This window comes from Astyanax mexicanus, chromosome 10 (genome assembly GCF_023375975.1).
Source record: "Astyanax mexicanus isolate ESR-SI-001 chromosome 10, AstMex3_surface, whole genome shotgun sequence".
Classification (NCBI taxonomy): domain Eukaryota; kingdom Metazoa; phylum Chordata; class Actinopteri; order Characiformes; family Acestrorhamphidae; genus Astyanax; species Astyanax mexicanus.
In genome coordinates, this window is record NC_064417.1 from 40,242,183 (window position 1) to 40,266,904 (window position 24,722).

General features: G+C 36.7%; 2 protein-coding genes across 3 annotated transcripts in view; both read right to left on the reverse strand.

Annotated features, from left to right (window-relative positions):
• The window catches only part of LOC111195823 (uncharacterized), an 825,186-nt gene that overhangs the window by 279,799 nt on the left and 520,665 nt on the right, over positions 1 to 24,722 (reverse strand). The window lies entirely within an intron of this gene.
• The window catches only part of pcdh11 (protocadherin 11), a 302,855-nt gene that overhangs the window by 103,637 nt on the left and 174,496 nt on the right, over positions 1 to 24,722 (reverse strand). The window contains exon 5 of one of the 2 annotated variants that reach the window (XM_049484499.1): positions 22,712 to 23,060. The exons of the other annotated variant lie outside the window; for it this stretch is intronic. Coding sequence (XP_049340456.1) covers positions 23,055 to 23,060 — 6 coding nt within the window. The 3' untranslated portion in view covers positions 22,712 to 23,054. Of the gene's footprint in view, positions 1 to 22,711; positions 23,061 to 24,722 lie in introns of those variants that run through there. 2 annotated transcript variants of the gene reach the window in all.

The following is a 24,722-nucleotide window of genomic DNA, read 5'->3' on the forward strand; positions in this document are numbered from 1 at the left end:
TCTTATTCATAAATCATATATCATCCATATGAAATGTTATTGTGGACGTGCAGAGTTTTCCTCTCTCTATATTGCTGTTGTTATTTTTACACTTGACCTCAGTAACAGCCAATAACAACTGACTTGTCAAATAGCTCATGCATATTAACGACCCTATTTGGTCATATAAAATAATAAATAATTAGATAGATTAGATTAGAGCTAATGAAATAAAAAAGAGGTACTGTTCGGTAAAATACAGAAACAAATAAACAGGGTTAGAAACAATCAACATTGGATTTAATGATAGTCAGTAAACAAAACATGGATTCAAATGTATCAAACATGGCCAGAGCCAAAAGTGATTACAAGATGAATTTATACTGTTAATTAATAGATAAATACATAAGTGAAACTAAAAGCATTGATAACTGATATTGATGTTATGATGAATGGCACATTAGGGGCAATTAAAGTGAAATAGTTACTTTTTACTGTAGTTTTGCATGTACAGTATTTAAGTTACAAGCAGATTATTTTTGGTCATTTAGTTTTTGTAATTTAGCAATTATTTGAATTACAATTGCATCACTTTTATTTTGGAAATAAGTGTTTATTTTAGACGCAATAGCTCTATGTTTTGCAATTTATTATTTATCTGAATCACAGAATAATGCTGGTTTTGTTATTGTAGTAATTTATTTAAATTGCTATACTGCTCCTTTTTTAAAAACATTTTGTATATATTTGAATTACTATAATATTGCCATTTTTTAAGCAGATGTTACCACACTCATGTACACTTGTCTTGACAGCATACATGACAGTATAACATATAGTTAAATATCATTTACTCGGTTGGAGTTGGGTATATAATAGTACATCTGGGGGTGATATTCATGAATCTGGCTCTATTGGAGTTTTGCACGTTTGAAAACAATAGCAAAGAGTGATTAACATTCAGTAAGTGATCCTCCCATGTTCACGCACTTCAGGCTACTGGTTATCCTGTACAATAGGAAGGCGGAGCACACGGTAAAGTGGTCGAACAGTCTGTTCTCACATTCCCCCTCTGGGTATTCAGTATCTAATTGATAGAGACTGCCCACAGTCATGCAGAATGGTGATTCGTTTTCACTAGGCTCCAGTGCTTCCGACCCACTAGCCCAATTTAGAGGAAGGAGGAGGATGTGGATCAAGTGGCCTTAACCAGGCAGGGCTGAGAACACTATGTAGATTTTCTCGTTCAAAGGAGAAGCACTCCTGTCTCTCCTGGGACTCGGCGGCTGAGGTTTGAATGGGTGACCTTTTTGCAGACACTCAATTTGTTGGAAGTAAGAAAACAGCCAAAGGCAAGCGCAGTTTTGCTTGATTCTTTATGAAACAGAACAGGCAGAGTGTTTGCTTTTTCTTTTTTCTTTTTTCTTTTTTTTTACATCTTATAAGCATTAGACTGCAAACAGAAAACATCCATTTGTTTCTCTTTTCATTTTTCTATATCTTTTTTTCTCTCTTTTGGACGTCTTTCCGTAACGCTGTTATGGTGGGAATAAAAGTGACAAAATACATCCCCGCGTTCGGAGGCCTAAATTCATGGCTATGAAAAAGCAATGATACTGAGATATGTATTTGTGTTTACTTTTATGAACCATTATTTTCCACGAGAGGAAAATAAAGCCTGTGCTTTGAAGGTGATAGTATTTCGTGGCGAGGAGTTTTTATTTATTTATTTATTTATTTATTTTTGCAAAGAAAAAAATAAGCATTAGTAAACAAACATAGCGGTTCGCTGTTGGCAGCTATCATATGTCTTCATTAGAGGAAGCTAATTAGCAAAGACATAATCTATTATGTTACACAGATACTGTCCGAGCAGATTCTCATTTTTATATTTTTAGAATAGATAGAAGAAGCAGGGAAATTATAAAGGCATTATTGACCTTGTAGGTAGTTTTAGATCAGCTCTACTTTTTAAACAATGTTCTTAAACCAATAGCATCAACAGCAGAATTGCTCAATAGAAATGCTTGATTATTACTCAAAAATATATATAATGCTGATATTAAAGAAGAGCTTATCCATAACAAGGGATCCCCTCCATTTTTAGTACATTAAAAAAAAATTATAATTTACTTGGTTAATAATGAACTCTTGGGGGGGCTTAGCGAAGAGTGAAAAGGGTAGAATGTAGCCAATCAGACGCTTTTCTACTTTGTACTGAACACCACTGCATCCACCAGTGGAACGTGTTAACATTCTCAAATGTGGGTTGCTATACCAACTTCATTAGACTGCCATAATAAATTGAGGTAAAATTTAGACACAGTTTACTAAGTGATCCCAATACTTGTCCATACTAGCGCATCTAAAAAAAACAAAAATAGAATATCATCAAGTTACTTTATTTCAGTAATTCAGTTAAAAATGTAAAACTCATACAGTATATTATATAGCTGTATTACACACAGAGTGATCTACTGTAAGTGTTTATTTTATTGTTGATGATTATGGCTTACAGCCAATGAAAAAACTAAAATCAGTGTCTTACATATTAGAATATTATATAAGACCAATTGGTACTTTTGGCAGTGTGGGCAGTGTGGGCAGTCCTGCTGGAAAATGAAATCCGCATTTCCATAAAAGTTGTCAGCAGAGGGAAGCATGAAGAGCTGTAAGATTTTCTGGGACTTTGGACTTGATATAAAACTCTCCAAACCATGATCTGGAAATCTCTGGTTTGAATCCTGTTTATGTAACTTGCCATCAGCTGCTGGAGCCCTAAGAGAGCCTTAAAGGGTGATGTCTCAGCATAAGGCGTCTGTGAGCTTATGTATCAGAACCGAGTTGCTGCGCTTTCCTCTGAGTATGCTGTGACGCTATTCAGCAGGAATTTGAAAAAAGGTGGTGGCTGACTTATGTGGCTGATGTATCTGAGGAGGCATGTGCTAGTCTTTACCCTCCTACTGGTGTTTGGGCACCACTACTGATAGGAGGAGTCCTAATGAGTGATTTTGGTAACAGGCCTTGTAAATTGCAGATTCAAGGGTTTCAATAACAGCAATGATATATATATATATATATATATATATATATATATATATATATATATATATATGTATATATATATATATATGTATATACATATATATACATGTATATATATGTATATACGTATATATATATATATATATATATTTCAAACAGCTGCTTGAAAAACAGGGAATCTGTGTTAAAATGCATTCTAGAGCCTCCGTGGTAGAGATGAGTGCTTATTGTTCGTTGATAAAAGATAGAAGATAATAGTTGTGAGAGAAAAGATTAGGAAAAAAAAAAATCTTGGCACAAATACAAGCAGCATGCTGCCAAAAAAACGCAGATCTCCAAACAGCTTACCAGTTCAATTAAGAACTATTGGTGGATTGACTGAACTAAATCCTTACAATTAGCACTGTGGATGCTGAGTTGTGCTATTGGCTGCACTATACACAGTGATGTTTGCCACCTCAGAGATTCACTCAGAGGCGGAGAGAAAGAAATCTCTCACTGTAATCACGGATTACGCTTTAAAAGGACCTTTTATAGACTTATCTGCTGAGATTGCCTCTACTCTGCCTACTGCAGACTCGATTCAATTCATTTCATTCAAGTGATAATGATACTGTCTCGTTCTGACAATATCATAAACACTAATCCCATTTAGCATTTAGAAACTGGGGGAGGGGGGGATGTAATGAGATTGCAACTAAAGTTTGAAGAGCGATGCGCCTTCTCTCTCGCTCTCTCTCTCTCTGTGAGCCTCGTAGCCTGGAACCTTTCCTCAAAAGACCCTCACTGATTCACGACAGCTTTCTAAGTTCTGCTATTGGGGCTCAGGCTGGCGTTCTCGTGACCTGAGAGCCGGGAGTTACGCAGAGCCCTCTATCTTTGATCTGCGCTGACAGAACAACAGGATGCTGCCGTGGAATTACGCCGTCTATAATTCAGGGGTTATGCAAATAAAATAAGGCAACAGCTAGGCTCCACCAGCTGTGCTTTCATATTTTCAGGGGCCTGTCACGGAGATAACAAAGTCAGAGATAAACAAAGATCCGCTGGCGGGGGGAAACTTCGCAGATTTGGTCTGTCGGTGAGACAGCAGGCCCGGGATGAGCACCTCAGATCAGCGCAAAGTAGGAACAAGCAAGTAGAACGGTGTCTTCTCTCCCCGAGAATTTGTCTACTTATAGTCTGCTTACACAAATACTCAGGGTGAGATGTGACTGGGCGCTGAGAACATACCATCCAGCCTACATATTTTATTTTGGGTTAGAGTTAGAGTTTTTTATTTAGTTTCATAAACGCCATACAAAAAAAAACTATACTTATAATGAATAATGATGAACTAATACTTCAGAATCATTATTATTATACTATTGATGTATTGCTATTACATTAATACTCTCCCCTGTAATCACCTGTAACCACCTTTTCAGCCTACTGCCTTCTGGATGCTGTTTTAGGAGTTTCAGGACCCGTACTGCTAGATTAAGGAATGGTTTCTTCCCAATGGCGATTGACATTCTTAATCAGATCTAAGGAATTAATAAACCTCTAGTAAAGCTCTTCAGTGATTTTGGGCACTCTGAAAACCTTAGTAACCTTAGTAACATCTTTACTTTCTTTTATGAATATGTACTGATTATCATATTGCATATTTTCACTCCTCTAGCTTGTCTGAGAATATTCCATGTGAACTCCATTGGACTGTTTGTCCCAAATTCCATATAAGAATATTGTCATTTTAAAGCATTTATTTGAGGTAACAGAACAGTTTTAGGAGGAATAACCCTGTTTTTTATTTACAGTTTCCATGCATCCTGACATATAATGATGGCATAATTAGTGAACAATGCAAACAATTTACTTTTCCTTCATCTATTAGCAGTCCACTTTTTGTGTATGGAGCTGTTGTTTTTAATACACTGCTATTAAACTGCATTGAACATGGAACCCCCCTACACAAAAAATGGACAAAAAGGATTAAAGTCATGTACATCGAGTCAATAATGTACAGTAATTATCATGACAGGCCTAAACATGGGTGTGCACCTACAATATGAAGCTAATTGAACCATTGGTATACATTATCATTTAAACTAAGTTTTATCATCATCAATCAATTAATCAATCAAGCAATTTCTTACATTTCATAACTATAGATAAATAAAGAAACTATAGGTGAAGCCAAACAAATGAGCATAGAAACATGATAAAGCATTCACAACATCCTACCATACTCTGCAGAATGTATAAAACTGCTGAGCAAGCCCAGCTGACCTCGATTTTGGATCAAGATGGTAGGAGGAAAAGATCTGAGTGGCTTTGAAAGTGGGTTCATGAATGGAGCACAGATGAAAGGAGCTTCAGTTACTAATGCTGCAATCAGACTGCAAATAAAAATATCCCAAATCCACTTGTTTGGGAGTTCACATTGGATTCATAATGTGGTCTAAATCTGAACTTACTAAATTAGCTAACAGATGTGACGTACATGCAAAGGAAGAATGCAACATATAGAATATTTCTCTAAGTCCATAGTTTATTTTTAAGTTTTTCAAATGTTTCCCATTTCTCCCAATTTAGCTACTTAATCTGTATATACCCATGTATGCCACAACACAAGAAGGATGAAGACTAGCACATGCCTCCTCCGACACATGTGAAGTCTGCTGCTGCTGATGTAGCATTACCAAGTAGAATTGTAGCATGCTTGGAGGAAAGCGCAGTGACTCGGTTCCGATACATCAGCTCACAGATGCCTTGTGCTGATCAACATTACCCTAGGTGTACCAATTGCTCTCTCTTAGGGCTCCGGCAGCTGATGGCAAGCTGCATGACTGGGATTCAAAACAACTAGCAAACCATTGCTTTAAACCCAGGAGAACAACAAGTAGAGATTATAACAGTAAAAAGAGATTACGTTCTATGATTTGTAAAGGTAAAGGATTTGTATTGGTAAAGGATGATTAAACGAAGAAATTAACTGCAGATTCTTTTGTTTACCTAACTCCTACAGTACAGTCAAAAGTGATTATTTCTGCCAAAAGACTGTTGTGCTAAAGGGATTTAAATTTAAGATCTCAGAGGTCTCTAGAAAAGTCGGTAGTTACACTGCTGTGCCACCCTAATGCTACAGTTCTGAGTAAATGTATATTTCGGTTCTTTCTTGGGCACATGCATGCATATGTTTAGAGTGGAAAAAAAACTGTCTAACTGTGAAATATGTGATTTTAAGATCTGTATGAAGTTGCTTTAACCCCTTTACTAATTTCTGTTTCAAAATATCCCTCAAGTAAAGCAGTGAAGACCTGTTACTTTTATTTCTCTGGTTAAACAGCAGGGGGGTTTGTTTGTTTACATGGCCTGCTCTCTCTCTCTCTCTCTCTCTCTCTCTCTCTCTCTCTCTCTCTCTCTTGTTCTCGTCCTTCTCAGTGAAACACATAAAATATAATGATAGTAACCAGATTTTAATGACATAGCTGTAAGGGTCGCATTCCCATGTGTGTAAGATAAGATGAACACAGAATTGGACTGATATAAAAAGTATGAATACTGAATGTTAGATGAAACAATTGTGTCTGAAAAAAGTCTGGATCTGTAACAACTTTTAGAACACCTTAAAAAAGAAGTGTATCAAAAGGAATGGTCATCAAAAAGACACCTAGGTTTATAGAAACGACTCACATAGAGCTCACAATAAGGCATAAAGCTTAGAGATGTGGGCTTAAGACCAGAAGTCTGCTGGTTTTATTCTCAGGAAGAACAGGAATGACTGAAGTTCCACTAAATCCCAGTTGCAATCCACCCTGAGGTACACTTCAACAAGGAACCCACCTAATTCCCAGTTGCTCATAACTAGAATGTCATTGATTTCAGTTCTCAGAATTGGTATTCTTTGTTGAGGTACCCTTGAGCTTGGCAACCAACCATCAGTTGTTTGGAACCACAAGGTCCTAGAAGGTCACTTGTTCAATCCCTAGAACTGGCATCTATGGTTGAGGTAGACTTAAGTTGCTTTGACCAGAATGCCGTAGGTTCAATCCTTAGAAATAGCATCTACAGTATCCGTGAGGTTTCCTTTGAGCTTAGCAAATAACCCTCAGTTGGTTGGAACCAGACTGGTATGTGTGGTTAAGGTACTCTTGAGCAAGGAACCCACCTAACCACAAGTCAGTGCTTCTATCCCTAGGACCAGCATCTATGGTTGAGGTTGCCTTGTTCGAGGCACATAACCCCCAGTTGCTTGGGACCAACAGGCCACTGGTTCAATCCCCAGAACCAACATGTGTGCCTGAGATAATCATGTAAGTTTGAGCAAGGCACCCACCTAACCCTAGTTGCTTATGCCTCATACCTAGAAGGTCATAGGGCCAATCCTAAGAACTTTCACCTTTCGCTGAGGTACTTTTGAGCATCATAACTTACCTCTTTGTTACCTGAGACTGCAAAGTCACACGTTCCATCCCTAGAACTGCCATCTATGGTTGAGGCAGACTTTAGCAAAACACCTAACCTTTGGTTGCTTGGAACTTAACAGCCATTGGTTCAATTTCCTAAGACTGGAAGACTGGCATCTATCAGTGAGGTCCCCTTGACCATGTAAATAACCACCAGTTTTTTTTTTGGAACCAGACTGGTATCTCTGGATGAACCAGATTTAAGCAAAAGACTTAACCCCTCAAATGCTTGGGATGAAAAGGTCATTGGATCAGTTCCCTTGGGCTGGCATCTCTGACTGAGGTACACCAGGTGCAGGAACACCAGGTGTGTGTTTTCACTGCCCTAATCACCAAGATGAATGTGTGTTTTGACTTTTACCGTCATTAATGAGTTAAACGTGGAGGCTGTTTTCTGTTGTGCTGCTGTGTAATGGTGATAATTTATTGAGTGCAATGCTTACCCATCAGTGTGAAACAGCATGGAAAAAAAAAAGAGAGAGAACAGCAACTGTTCCTCAGGTAATCAGGTTGCGTCAGCAAGATCAGTGGGATCTCCACTACGTACAGAGGGATATTATAGTAAACACGTCATTACAGGCACATTTGAGAGCTTAGTGGTATAAAAAGCTCAGCGGCTGCTCGATAAAGATGTGGAAAGGAAAAGGAGATGTGGTCAGATGAGTCATCCCTCAGCGTATTCTCCACGAGTGGGTGCATGTGTGGTGTACACATGAGGATGGAGCAGGCCTGAATGATTGACCCCTACAGTGAGGGGGTCTAGTGGCTCCGTTCTGCTGTTGGAGGGCATTTTGCTGGAACTTTTGGAGTCCACTTGTCCCACTTTTATCGCAGGACGTCTGCAGAGCTGATGAGTGATTCCCACGAGATTCTAAATCTCAATTGCCCATGAGTGCAAAACATGTCCAAGTGTTTAATTGAATCTGAATTGTTTTTACTCTAGCCAATGACCCAGCTGTCTTAAGCGAATACAGTGCATCATTAGCACTGTCATTAGCTTGGGAATTTACAGGCAATGGTCAACAAGGCTGCATAAATTACAGTAAATGCTTTTTTTCAGTAATTGTACAAGTTTTAATGTTGCAACTTGAGGGCACCTAAGGTAACACATTATATTATGGATTGATATAGGCTGTATATAAGTCTACGCAAAGTTTTTTTAGTGTTTGTAGTGTTTTCATACCTTCACTGGATGTGATGGAATACTGACTGACCCTACAACCACAATAATAACTGGGGTTATTAAAAATAACTTGTTTTTGAAGATTTAATGCATTGAAATCTTCACTGACAAAGTCTGTAGTGACTGTAAAATAGAACCGATTGCATTTCTTTACAATTTTTAAATTGAGTTAACTCACTTAGATTAATCAAAAGGGTCCTACCTTATAATAAGTGTCCCTAAGAACTTTGTAGTTACATGGTAGCAAGCTATGTAATAACAGTGTAATTACTGATGAAGTACGCTTTGTTACAGATTATTTACAGAGGTACAGGTTATGTAGTTACACATGTGTATTAAGGTTATATTTTTACTTGTGTAATTACACATATGTAACAATATGTGTGTGTACATACACATGTGTAATAATATATGTATGTGTTATAAGAAGAGTATAAACTTCTTCAACAGCTCTTTGAGCTGATTGAGTGAGGAACAATTTCTAGGTATTCTGAACAGATTGTGTGGTAGAAGACCAAAAAAAAAATGAAGAATAAATGTATTGTAATCAAACATGCACACTATCTTGCAGCATATTTCACATTTGTCCTGACTTTACATTTTCAGAGTCCAAATTATTTATTAATTATTTACTTACAAGACTATAAGTGAAATCCTTGAGAAACCTCAGTAATTATTACATCACCCAACATCTCCTTGCAAACCAAGTCCAATTTGAATAGTGCTATAAACTGCACATCTTCTCACAAATATAAAAAAAAAGTTAACAAAAATGACCAGAAAATATATAGTATCTACAAACAGTCTCATTTTTATAGCTCCACACATCTAAATGATCTAAATATTTAGCCATGATAAATTCCGAGCTCTTGCTTTTGCTCCTTTGCTAGAAATCATTTGTATACATGCACTGGCTCATTATTTATTAATGGCAGCTATGCTGAAAGGGTACAGAAAACATTATGTATTAATGAACTCTCATCCAATGATTACAGCTATTAATGAAGTTATTATGTAGCGTAACCCAAATGTTTAAACATAGAGAGTTCCCCAAAGGGTCTGAACTGTGAGAATATAGGGCAGTTGTCTACTGTCAGTTAGCTGATTATTCCTCAAAACAACTTATATAATATTATAATGTATAATATTAGTCTAAATAGAGTATAGAAGTATTAAACGCATCCAGGGAGTCTTAGGCTGTTTCTTAGTATGTGTTCTAATGTGTGGCAGTCCATATCTGGGAATAAAAGCATTCAAACATAGACATATTCACTCAAGGGCAGTTTAAGAGTAACCAATTAACTTGATCTCTATGTTTTTGGACTGTGGGAGAAAAGCAAAAGCCCTGGAAGAGCTTCACATGGACATATGGACAACATAGAGACTTTACCCTGGTAGGGACTTGAACCAAAAACCCAGCAATTAAGCAACTGAGGAACTTAAAAAAAAAGTCTAGAAATGGGTAGCAAAGTTGGTTAATCTAAGTTAATTTGATACCAACACTAATTGTTTATATTGTTATGTCTTGAGGTTTGTATAACTTACCCTTCTGTGGTAGTGGAAGTTTGTTAGCGTATATTGTTAACAAATTTTATAGTGATTTAATATATATATATATATATATATATATATATATATATATATATATATATATATATATATATATATATATATATATATATATATATATATCTAAATTAATAAAATAGCTAGTATTCAACATGTCCCTTGTTCATGTGCTGTTTTGAGTTTGTTCTTGCAAGGCAACTTCTTTAAAACGTTCTTAGAAAAAAAAAAAAAAAAACATTAAAAAAGTAAATTTGTTCATTCGTCCATTCTTCATGTGTTTTCTATTGAGAAACCCACCCTAGTGGGTCCAGTTTTTTCCCTTCAAATAATGCCGTGCTATTTCCTGCAGTCTTTGAGCAAAACACTCTGGTGTACTATTTGCATGCAAAGCCCTGGAAGACCTTCACATGGACATGTGGAAAACATGGAAACAACACCCAGGTAGGGACTTGAACCAAAGACCCAGTGCTGATAAGCAAACATGCTAACCACTAAGCCACTAAGGCACAAAATCAGTCTAGAAATGGATGGTAAAGTTGGCAAATCTTAGTTAATTCAAGACAAACGCTGATTGTTGACACTCTTTTTTTTGTTATGAGGTTTGTATAACTTACTCTCCTGTGGTAGTGGACGTTTGTTAGCTACAGTACTGTCATTTAATATACACTAAATAAATAAAATAGCTAGTACTCAACAGGTCCTTCATTCATGTGTTGTTTTGAGTTTGTTCTTGCAAGGCAACTTCTTTAAATCTTTCTAAAAAACAAACAAACAAAAAAAAAACATTAAAACAGTAAATTCGTCCATTTGTCCATTCTTCATGTGTTTTCTATTGAGAAACCCACCCTAGTGGGTCCAGTTCTTTCCCTACAAATAATCCTGTGCTATTTCCTGCAGTCTTTGAGCAAAACACTCTTGTGTACTATTTGAATGCAAAGCCCTGGAAGAACTTCAGATGGACATATGAAAAACATGGAAACATCACCGAGGTAGGGACTTGAACCAAAGACCCAGAGCTGATAAGCAAACATGCAAACCATTAAGCCACTAAGGCACTTAGCTACAGTACTATCATTTAATATACTAAATAAATAAAATAGCTAGTACTCAACAGGTCCTTTATTCTTCGTTCCTGTTGTGAGTTTGTTCTTGCAAGGCAACTTCTTAAGATAGTTCTTCACAAAAACATCTAAAAGAAGTAATTTTTTTTCAATTCTTCACGTGCTTGCTATTGAGAAACCCACCCTGGTGGGTCCAGTTCTTTCCCTACAAATAATCCCGTGCTATTTCCTGCAGTCTTTGAGCAAAACGCTCTGGTGTACTATTTGCATGCAAAGCCCTGCGAGTCAGAGTCGGAGCAATACATGTACGTCACCTTTCTCAAGAGGGGGTTAAGGTGTGTATGTATTGTAAGGCATTATCACTTGTTTAAATAACATGCCAGAAATCCATAAGGCAAACACAAGCTGCTGGAGGAGATATCAAGACCAAACAAAGCCTGCCCGAGCAGATAAAACACTGCCATCAAAAAGTATGTGCAGAGAGATAAAAAAGAGGAGGAATAAGCCAAGTTTTGTTCGCGAGCCAGGCCCTGCCAAAGCTCCTCGCTGGTGGCAACCCAGGCACTGTGCAGATGGAGGCGGGATCGGCCGGTGAGAGGATTAGACGGCCCTTATATTAACACGGAGAGGGGAGGAGAGGAGCGGAGAGAGAGGGAAGAACATCAGCCACCTGCACCAGAGGGAAGTCACAGATCAGCGCGCCGCCGTGTCCTCTATTCCGAGCAAAGTCAGAACGTCAGTGTTATTCAAAAGAATCCCCTTTTCACGCGAGCTGGCAACTGCAGGCTGTCCGGCCTCATTTTGAGTGACAAACAGTGGCCGCTTAGGAGTAGATCACCAGAGATTGGCTGCCTGGCGGAAGACCCATCTATCCTCAGGGCTGGATTGAGCTGTGAAAAATCTATTTAACTGAAAAGGGTAATTCACTGTCAATTGCTTATAAAATGACAAGCAACTGAAGAGAAAAAATAAAAATAAAGAGAAAAGGATTATGAATGCCTTGTTGGCGTTATCTGCAAAGCATGTGATTGTCAGCAACTGAGAGGAAATTAGAGATAGCACGACAGTATCGGAATCAAATCAGCATGATATCAGTACCAGCAGATAGGCTTTGGACCTTTTTTTTTGTCGATCAATATACTGATATTCAAATGGAACTCATTGCTGTTGTCAGTCAACCAAAGTGTCAAAAGCACAGCTTTTTCTGTGCCTCCAGTACACTGGTGGTGCATTTTCAGAAAGAATACTAACACTAATATAATGTAGTTTAAAAAAAAATAACATCACTTTTGCATCCTCATACTACTCAGATCCTATTAAAACTAAGATTTTACAAATGCTACTGTCCACAATTTAGTTTGCAAACTCTGGAATAATGTTGTAGTGTGGATGAGCAAAAACAATAGCTCTGGAGATGCATAGCAATGGAGTAAATCTACTTTACTACTGGACTAAAGTACTTAAATGCTGTATCTGTATCTACTGGAGTATTATTATTTTTTTTTTCTCCTACGTTCACTTTTACTTCACTACATATTTTTCAATACTTTAACACATTTTTATCTCACTACATATTTTCAATTAGCTTAATACTTTCACTCTAATATATATTTTATGTGCTGCACCGTTACTCATTACAACTATAACTAAAAATGTTAGGAAGCATTTCAAACCCACATTATCACTAAAGCCAGAGCGGCAGATGCTCCGCACTGTCAGGTGAGGAGCTTGATGAAGCTCCTCATCATTAAGTGAATCAAGTTTTCAAGCTGATCTTATAAGAAACCATTCATTCTGAGAAAAAACTTTCCGCTGCTTTCTGTAATAACTACACTAATTACTCAGTACAGTACTTTTACTTTCAGTCCTTCACTACAACATTTTACAATAAACTGCGTGCAACAAACTACTTGCAATACTCCGCTTAAGTGTGCAGCTTAAAGACAACTCTACTCAAGCCACTTCTTTGATGAAAAAAAAATCAAATCTGGGTCTTTCGTACATTATAGGTGTCTGCATATAGTATTATTATGAATTATAGCTCTACATCGATGCATTCAAATGCACAGTTTGTGTGATAACACTGCTATGAATGTACACAATGGTGCACGAAAATTAGAGTTGCACTTTGGACCTCACAGTTTTGGTACAGAAAGACTGAAAATAGAAAATGAAAAATAGACAAAATCAAAAATCAAGCATAAAAAATGCATGTAAAATACAAAAAAAAAAACATAAACAGTCAACCAACAACCAACCTCAAAAATCTCATTGGTTTTCCACCTAGTACTACATAGTTAAACCTGATCAATCTGTTTTGAATCAAGCAATAAAATGTAACACACACCCTACGGCTTTACAACAACACTGACACATTATTCTTTCCCTTTTATTGTGACATTACTTCCAAACATCTTCTAAATGTGGCTCCCTTCACCATAAACCACAGCCATGACCACACACAGCCCTTCATAACACCACAAACAAGCTGTTAAAACCAGAAGAAATATCTCAGAACTCATAGTTCATAATTCACGTCTTGATAAAACACAAACAGAAGCTCACCATATGGTCATATGGTCACCCTGCAGAAATAGATTATATGTTTCCATATCTTCGCTTCACTTCTATTGTACTCCATTATCATTATTCTGCTATTCATTACCACAATTAGGCTTTGTAGTTGATTGTAGGGATTGTAGTTGTTGTTTATTTCTATTAGTTCTGATGTAACCACAAATCATTTAAGCCCTTGCTTATGTTCAGCTGAGCTTTAAACTTGCAGAGAGCAGTAAACATGACCTTATCTGTTTGACCAGAATGAACACATTGCTAAAAAAAAAAAAAAAAAAAAGTGTTACGTTGAGCTGCTACAGAATGTTCTGAAGGAAATAAATAATAAACTAATTGAAACTTCCAATACAAACATTAAAATTTCTGCATCTTACAGCTTCAGACAGTGTGATTTCTGACATTTAAGCTGTCAAACTTAATTAAAAGTAATAAATGATGCAAATTCATAAGATGGATCAAGTCTAGCATCATATATTCATCAGGTGTTTAGAGTTGATGTATTATATACTGTATGACGATTATTGGAGCAATTATGTAATGCTGGGTTACTGAGCTAAAAATGTGTTTTTGGATTATATTTTATTTTATTCCATTTATTTTACCGGTGCACATTAATCAACATTTCCGTTTCCATATAAATGTAATTGTGCCAGAGTTATGTAATGAGCCCATTTTTCATCTGTAGTCCCTGGGATGTTAATTTCCCTGCATTTGTAATACACTTGTAAATATTACATTTCTTTGCAAAGCTGATCCAAGAGGATATAGTCAAAAAAAAAAAAAAAAAAAAAAAAAAAAAAAAAAAATATATATATATATATATATATATATATATATATATATATATATATATATATATATATATATATATATATATATATATATTCATATAGTTGATTTCATCATCATGCACATGCACTTATTAGATATTGACCTTAATTAATCATAACTCCTATATCAGTGCATCCCTAATAAGAAAAGATAGTAATCAATAAAATCCATAGAATTAAACCTATACCTATAAGAGAAGGCCGATGTTCAATATGATCAACACAAAGAAAAAAAAAATGGGCCAAATTTCTATACTATACAAATTTCTCAATATGCCAATGCCAAATGTCATGAGATATGGGACTAGTATCATGTCCCGTCACTTTTGCCATATCACGTGAAAGCTATATGTGCCGCACTGACCTGTCGGTCATATGCATACTAGCATACTAGAGAGTACATGTGGATGTGATGGATGTGTGCCAGAGTGGCTTCTTTCTTTTAGCATGGACAGTTCTAGCCAGACACTGCAGGTCACGATCATTATCACCCACTGCACTGTCCACTATGGTTTGTAATATGACTTTTTTGGACATAGAGTATTTCTGGTACACATGGTACTATAGATTGTGGAATGTTAAATGCCCACACACATGGTTGGTGTGGTGCAGTGGATAACACCAGTACCTGCCAGTGGGCTACCACATAGTATGGGAGAGTGGGGTTCAGTTCCCAGTCTGGGTGACTACACAAACAAACACACACATAGTAACACACGATTTTTCGCATACAAACACTCTAAAAAACAGAGGTACGATATAAGTACTTTTTTGTACTCAAAGGTACACTCTTCATAATTGTACCCTCAAAGGTACAATATTGGTCTTTACAGGGTCAGATTTATTCCCTCTGAAGTAGAAAGTAATTTCTAACAGAAATAAGTACAAATTTGTACCATTTAACCAGCCAAAGGGTACATTCAGTATTCTGTATCACTGTACTAATAAACAATGTATATTTTAATTGCACATTTTTGTATTTGAAAGCCAGACAATTTTCGATCATCATGTTTTTGAGCCATATTCAGTTGATGATAATGTTTACAATCTTTAAAATCTTTACTGGCACAAAAAACATGGGTACAAAAAAGGACTTTTACTGAAAGGTACTTTTTTGTACCTCAGTATAAGGTACAGCCCCAGCGACAAGCTTTGTACCCTTTTAAGCACCAATCTGTACTTGCTTTTCTTAGAGTGAAGGAAACATCACTCAGTTCTCTCTCCTATTTTCATACTAAATATCTTATATTGATAAAACTAATAAGTAACAAGCACCAAAACTCCCAACATTATCATATACAGGTGTAAGTGTTCAGCAATCCTAAGATAACGCTTCAAGATCCATGTACATCCTGATATCCCATGACTTTTGGCACGTCAGTGTAAATATATTTCCGACAAGCAGAACACACTCAGAACTTCACTCGGTGTTGATCTTGTAATCCTGTGTTCATAAGCAATGTTTTATTCATGCTAATACTGCGCTGCAGCATGACAATGATGCAAAAATGTAATTTCCCCACTCTTTGCCATCGTCATCTTTTCTCCCGCATTGTAAAATTGACAATCTTCACAAAAGAAAAAAGAAGAAGAAGAAGAAGAAGAAGGGAGGTTTTTACCTGAAATCTGGTTGAGCCTGAACCAGCTGAATAATTCATAGCTACCTTATGACTATGTTTAAGCCCTTTAACCTCATCGAAGAAGCAGGGATACAGTTTTGTACCTCAGAACTATATCTCAGCAGCTTTTCTCTCTGTTTAAATGTGTCAGTAAAAAAAAAAAATGTAGAATTCACTTACTCACTTGATTCTGCATGGGCTTAAAACAGGAATTTGGGGAAGTAAACTGTTAATGTAGCATAAATGCTGCTCGGATTTTTTTTTTTGCTAAGACTAGATAAGACATATTCGCCAGCTTTTGCAATTTATTCCATCGCATTTATCCTTAACTGTTCGCCATCCACGTTTTTTTTTTTTCTCCTTTTCTTGAATATGGGATCACCATCAGTTTGATTTTGCTGGGCGGCTTAAAGCTCGTCTCCATGAATAGGAGATGAGAGGCTAACTAATATGGGGGCACTCATGCGGAGTGACCCTGAGTGCCGCTGGAGCCACTCCGCTTCTCGCCTACACGCGAGCAGGCACAGGCCATCTCCAACAGTGGAGCAGCGTGAAATAGCATTACGGTTAATTTTCTCGTTTGCTGCTGCTCAGAACTCAGAAACGAGCTAGGCACCAAACAGACATCTCTCCAGATTAGTCCTTAAAGCGACTTGGCTAAAAAACACAGCAAAACATATGCGCCCAGGCTCTTGATGTTTTCTTTTTCTGTTGCCTGCTGCTAGTACTGAACTGAACATTGGGACTACATTCTTTTTTTTTTTTGTGATCTTTTTTATTGTCTTTTAACAAACAAAAGTATAAAATGAACAATTCAGTACAAAAAGGAGAAAATACAACATATAGGCAGACACAGATAAAAAGGATAAAGCATCTCAGTCACACTAAATAAAGAGAGAAAGAAAAAAAGATGTACAAGGTGAGTGTCTAATATTGGCTAATTAGGGGACTACGTTCTTAATTCTACAAACATTATTGGTTCAATGCCATTTTCTTTGTTTCCCAACAGAGTATGAGTACATGTTTTTTCGTACTCGCCGATGCAGATACCTACTTAGATTTAACCAATCAGTATCCCATTTGTTTAAAAACCCTAGTGCAATGCAATAGTTCATTAGTTCATATTTTGTGAGAGTTATAATATATATAATATATATTTTTTTACTTTTCCAAATAATCATATTTGAAAGTTCAAGTCCCTATCTAACCGGAGTTTCCATGTTTTTCTCGTGTCTGTTTGGGTTTCCTCCCACAGTCCAAAAACATTGAGATCAGGCAAATTGGATTCTCTAAAAAAAAAAAAAAATGAAATGAAATACTCTAAATTGATCTGGTGTGTATGTTTGTGGTATGTATGTATGTAAGTAAGTGTGAGTGTAAATTTATGATGCAGTCCTCCAGGTGAATGGTTGGTTCCGGTTAAGAGTATGCTGTGTGCTATTGGCTGCTTCTTCTCACTGATGTGTGGATAAGTACTGAGTATAAATGGTTGTGTGTAAAAACGTGATTGTAAAGCGTCTTTGTGTTTTCTCAGATGAGACTTTCTGGGAACTTTTTTTAACCATTGTTTTCCACTGTCTGTGGATACTTTAAGCCGGTCAAATGAACTCTTTTATGTAAAGGCAGTTGAATATCAACTCTGGGTTCTGCAAGCCCTGGGGAGCTGAGCTCAAGATTTTTTGTGGAGTACTTCATGAATTTCAGGTTGCTGAGCTGCTGGAGTCTAGACAGTTGCATTCTCTCTCTCTTTCTCTCTATTTATCTCTCTCTCTCTATCTCTCTCTGCTGGAGTTTTTAAACAATGTGTCTAATCACTGTTTACTCCATTAGATACTTCTTCCTTACCTACAGTCTCTGCTTTACCTTGTAGATGTGAAGTCAGAAACAGAAGATTACAAGATTGTCTTTTGCTACACAGTTTATGATGGACATCTCTTTCTCAGTCCTTTCTAAGTGATCACAGGATGCTGCCCACAGGACTCTACCAACAAGATGCTGCCAACAGGACACTGTCGGTGGGCTATTCTCAGTGCAGTAGTGACACTGAGGTGTTTACAACCTCCAGCAGCACTGCTGTATCTGGCTCATACTACTCATACCACCACAACATAAAGTACACACACTGTAATCCCAGATAAGTTGAATTTACTTTAAATTTTAAATTTTGAGGAAACCAGTTGCCTTAAAAAAGTCCAGTAATGGGTAATAAAAACTTAAGTTAGCATAAATTAGAACATCAAGTTATTACAACTAAACAGGAAGTTGATTTAACTTTTTTATTTGTATTATACTGTAAGATCGGATAAGTTGAGTTTACTTAACTTTTTTAGGGCAGCCAGTTTGCTCAATTTTTTTACCAATGGGGAATGAAAATTTAAGTTAGCATAAATTAAATCATCAAGTTATTACAACTAAAGAGGAACATGATTTATTTCTAAGGTAGCCCAGGGGAAATCACTACACACTGATGGTGAGTGTTAGTCAAAAACTATTGGACACACCCAGTATGCAAATAGATTGTGATAGAAGCCAATAGAAAAGAAGCTGTTAATGGCAACAGACTAAACTCAGTTATTATAAGTTGGTTCAACTCAGTTAAGATCTCAGTTTAAATGTATATATGTGCCCACAAACGTTCAACTAACTAAAAAAGTGGAGTAATGTTTAGAAAGATCCAATTTTATGTAAAACATACTTAAATCATTTGAGTTCAAACAACATATGGGTTTACAGTGCGTGCTAGCACGTCACCACCATGGTCCTCTAGGATCCTGACCATTAAAGTACAAGAAAAAAGGGAGGATAATAAAGTATGCAGAGAAACAGATACAGGACTACAGCCATAATTATAGAACTACAAACTGCTCCTTTATGCTTAGGGGAAAGAAAAACAAAATTGGCAATGGGTGTCGAAATAAGAAGGTGGTCATAATATAACGCTCAATCTGTGTACTGTATATCTTCAGCAACATATACATTTTCCAACTTTCCAGACCAGCTGTTATTATTTTAGGTAGCAGCAGACACTGATGTTTATCTTTCCTCCCCAGAATCCGAGCTACGCCTGAGTCAGCAGACGGAGAACAAACTGCTGCAGCCATGTAAGAGCCGGTGGCAATAGATAAAATGATATATATGCTAACTAGCGCCTTCAAACGGGATCATATAGAGACAAATGACCAGAAGGGACAAAGATCAGATGTCAGCAGCAGGCTTGTATTTTTTCCATCTGTTGAATGTGAAAAGCGTCTCCTCTTTCCTGTTTCGCCACAGGGCTCAGAAAGATAGAGCGACGACATCAAATGTAGAAAACAATCCCGATCGGTTGAAAGAACACCGCTTCTACATCGGCGCGGCTCTCGGGGACTTCAGGTTAAGGCTGCGAGTCTATTTAAGTCCATGTGATACACTTTTCTCCGCCTTTTTTTTTTTTTTTTAGGTCCGTTTGTGACGTTCGTGCATGACCTCTGTTTAAACCTTAGAACTGAACAAGCTCTTTGTGTTATTTTGTGCTTTTTAGGACTGAAATATTGTACTTCATGCGAATGACCTCACAAGACCTGCCTGATGTTTTGGAGATGCTCTGACCCAGTTGTCCAACACTCCCAAAAATCACAACGCTCTTTTTTTATTTGCCCAGCTTCCAACATATCAAGCTCAAGAACTCACTGTTCACTTGCTGCCTAGTCCTGTATATCACAGATCTGAACAGGTGCCATTGTACCTAGATAATCAATGTTGTTCACATCAACTGTGGTTTTAATGCTGTGGATGAATAATGTACTGTATGTAAATTATATCTGATATCAATTGACTTTAACTACAATTAGAGAACAAATAGAGAACTTACTCTATACTATAGAGTAAAACACACCTTATAAATTCAACCAGAAAGGGCGGGGCAAAGAAGGTAATCAATGTTACATATTTACTTAATCTGTCAGTAATTTTAATCTTATGGCTAAACATTGCATTGTCTATAGTTTTATTTTATGATCTCATAAAAGCAGTCAACATGGGTAGTTTTAGAATTGCATTCTAGGATTTAGCATATTACAGATTTTCTTTTTTTTTCAAACAACATCTGTTATTACAGTTTAATTAATATTGTCTGAAGTACATTTTAGAAAAAAAAAATGAACACAAAATATTCAAAATCACTCCCTGCCCACACACTATTGCCTGTCTTTGCCTCCTGATTTATGCATTTCTTTTGAAGTTTTTCCTATTAAATGATATATACATTTGATGCCTGTTTCAGTGTTTTGGTCGACTCTGCTACATTTGGTTCAATTGCACTATAAGTACAAATAGTTCTATTAAAAAATGGGGTCTTGACTCTTGACTATTTTGTATTTAATGTTGATGATAAAATTTTGTATTGTATTTGTATTCTTTACTAAGAAAACATACCAATTAATTTGTAAATGTGTTACATTTACGCTACATTTGTGTTAAAATGTGTTGCTAAAATTTCCTTCGGGATCAATAAAGTATCCATCCATCCATCCATCCATCCATCCATCCATCCATCTAAGAATCCTTAAAATTTAGTTTTTAGAGGTTAGATCATAGAGTTAAGGCACTTAATAGTAAAAAAAAATAAAATAAAATAACTCTGTTGCTGGTTTAAAGCTTTAAATTGTGACTGATGAGAACCTTTGCATATTGAAATGTATCCAACATTGTAGTAGAATGGGCCACACATAAAACAAGCAGATTTGTTTTCTTACATAGATCTTATGGACTAAAAAAAAAACGCTCATGGAACCACGGTCACAAAAATGATCAAACAGCCGTTATAAAAGGGGATAATTTTGTTTTTCTCTGATACGAACCCTTGAAATTACAAACACCACGCCAGGCGGGTTTTAGGAATTTGAAGCGAGCGTGAACTGGACCTCGAGAGCGTTATAATTTACTAAATGCCTGGGATTAGAGATTGCTCTAATCATAACTTTGGTGAATGGCTGACCCCAGGTTAACACTCGTTGATAATGAAAAGATGCGGCCGTCTGCGCTGAAACAGGCACTTCAGAGACTGAAAAGACAATCTCAACAGTGCTTAAGGCCCCTTCCCCCTGATGGAGTGCACTGAGTCACAATGCATTTGCAAGTGACATTTGCTTAAAATAAATGTCTTTTGATGGAACAGAAATCAGAAAATTGCTTGTTAAAGCTGGGATAGGTCTTACAGGGCCTGAAAGGAAGAAGGAGCGGGAAAACAACTGTCACTTCATTAAGCATCAGAGAGCTAATGCGTGGAAGTCATTACCCACTGCAGCTATTGCCATATTCTCCATTACAAACCGATGGTGACAGGTGAAAAAGGGACTTTTTTTGCGAGCCTGTTCGTCCACCCTGGGAGACGAGCTAAAGCGCGATGCAAATGCAGATTTTGTTAGCTATTGTGAGAGGATTGTTAGACTCCTGGAAGCTCGGACAGTCATTTAAACCAGAGAGTAAAGGGATCAAGCTGAGACAGCTAATGAGGAAGGTCAAAACATGCGGCTCCAATTATCGTCTTGTAAGGACACGTGTGCCTACAGAAGCCTCGTTGGAACATTGACCATTAGATGTGATGGAAGTTACAGCCTTACTTTATACACTTTATATACACTCTTAAAAGTAAAGGTGCCAAAAGGTGTCTTTGGAGTAGTGCCATCAAAGAACCACTTAAGGTCCCTTAAAGAATCTTTCAGCGACGGCTTTTTTATTGTTTTTAATTAAATCTGAGACTGAAGAACCATTTCATCTTAAGGAGCTGCTACAAAATGTACAGTTTCTACAATGACATTAAGTACAAGTTTTTTAAAGGGAGACAGTGAGAATTGAGAATTTAATTAAAACCACTTGCATAAGAAAATACAAAGCACAATTTTTCTAAAAGTTTCTAAAGCACAATTAAAATTCTGAGAAATGAACACCCCTAACATTCACACAAAGACCTAGTTCGGCACCAGATTTGACCCCTACCAGACAAACGTGGTAACTCAGAGCAAGAACTAAAAATACAGAGCCAAGAACCCTTGTGTGGTGTTCATATTTTTGTTACTCGTTTACTTTGTTACTTGTATTTAATTCAGCAAAATTAAGCAATTTTACATTAAAATGCTTTACACATGCTTGCTTCACCTAAATTGCAAGCAATATAAACAGCTTACATGGTTAATATTTGCCCTTTACCTTTCTTATGTTACATTTCTTTTAAAAAGTGCTACTCTTTTTTTATTCGTTTTTTAATAAAATGTAAAAGAAAATGAATTAAACTCAAGATATGAGTAGAAAATTTGTATAGTTTCAAATTTACAAATGAAGCAATGTTTATTAGCCCTTGGCCAAACAGACTGTATGTAATATAAATGTGTGTGGGGGGTGTGTACAGTGTGTGTTTATCAAAAATGTGTTTTGATATATGTCTTTCACAAAAAATGAGCCAATGCCAATGAGTTTGAGTTAGAAAAAATAATTTTTTTGTATCATTTGATGAAAAATGAAAACCGGTCCCACAGACCCGAACACCACACAAGGGTTAATTGGCATGCATGAAATGTTACTTAGGGAGTAGTGTACAATTTAGGATTAAACCTCTATGTGTTCTTCTTCTTTGTGGTGTGTGGATGTCCTTCTTTAGCATGCTCATGCAAACATTGTCGTCTCTGTGTGAAAATAAATACTCTCAAATGAAGGCTGTGGAAAATCTTAGTTTTTAAAAATATCCGGATACATGTGGATGCAAGTCCTTAGATCTGAAAAAAAAAAAACACAGATGTTTCAATTCCCTCTTCCACTGTCAGAAGATCTGAAAGAACGGGGAGCTGATCAAAAACTCAAAAAAGAAAGAATGCCAATCAATCTGCTGAAGCTGCTGCTGTTCTCAGAACAATGAACTGACCACCCCAGAGTCCAGAGCTCAGTCTCATTGGAAGTATTTGTGATTACTTGGAGAAGAAAGTGCTCCAACTTCTAAGACTGAGATTTGGAGACGTGGACAAATCTTCCTGTGGAAAATCTGAAATCCAGTCTCCAGCAGAGAATGGGAGCTGTAAGAAAGGTAAAGGGTGGACCTGCTAAGCCTGGGGTCTCCAACCCTGCTCATGAGAGCTACCCTAAAGCAGACCTTAGATCCAACCCTAATCCACCTCACCTGATCCGACTAATTAAGGACTCAGAAGATTTGGGCTGGAAGGTAGCTCTGTTAAGGAAGAAGGTTGGAGAACAGTGTATTTGAGACTAAGGGCGTTTTCACACCAGCACTATTTGATCCAGTTAAAATGAACTCGTTTTAACTGGTTCGTTTGTACCCCTAGTGCGGTTCAATTGAGCAGGTGTGGAAACAGTAATAGCACTTGGGTGCAGATCAAAATAACAGCAGCTTAGCTCAACTAAAATAAGTATTTTGGATAGCTGGGTCAGATTGAGACCAGATCATGTTTTCACCACATGTAAACCACTCCAGAATTCACACCTCCTATAGCAGGTCTCGGTCCAGTCCCAAAACGAACTCTGGATTGGTTCTGTGAGTGGTGAACATATGATCTGGTCTTGATCCTACCCAGCTATCAAATATACACCTTTTACTTGAGCTAAACTGCTGAGAGGACACAGTTTGAACTTATATAATATTAGCCAGATAACGCTAATTACCACAGCTACGAACAAACGCTCTCTCTTTTCCATGCACACGTGGCATGTGCTGCATTCAGTACTGCCATTTTGCTGCATTTAAGATTATGCCTGTGTATAACCAGACGAAACAGAGGAAGAAAATGTTCCAAGTGAACAAACTTCAAAAAAAAAAAAAAAAAAAAAAAAAAATCAACTGATTTGGACCACAGAAACCAACTACAGGTATGAAAACGCCCTAAAACATTCAATATTATAAGGTTTTCTTCTAATTAATGCCAATCATGATTCTACATGAACGTGTAAAGAACAATTTAGGGTGCCACTTTAAAATAGGACTACCCGTATAAAGGGTTTATAAATGGTTTATAAATTACTTAATTAAGTATTATTGATTAGGTTGGAAATGCCTTAAAAACATTTGATAAGCAATTACAACATGTCAGTTGAAAAGGGCAACAATGTCAAATCTGTGGTTTGCTTAGTCATTTAATTTTTAGTAAATAGTTAAACATACAAACACACATATATATTAATATGACAGGTTTAATGCTGACTGATGGAAACACAAAGTAAGATCAGTATCTGGAAAGATCTGAGGTATAAATAAGTGTAGAATCACTATTTTGCAAATTTTCAGCTCACTGTTGCCATTTGCATTGTCATATATTTACTGCTTATTAACTGCTTATTAATAGGTTTTAAAGTAACCTTATTATAATATACTCCTTTACAAAATATTTATAAACCCTTTATATAAGTAGTCTTATTTTAAAGTGGTACCC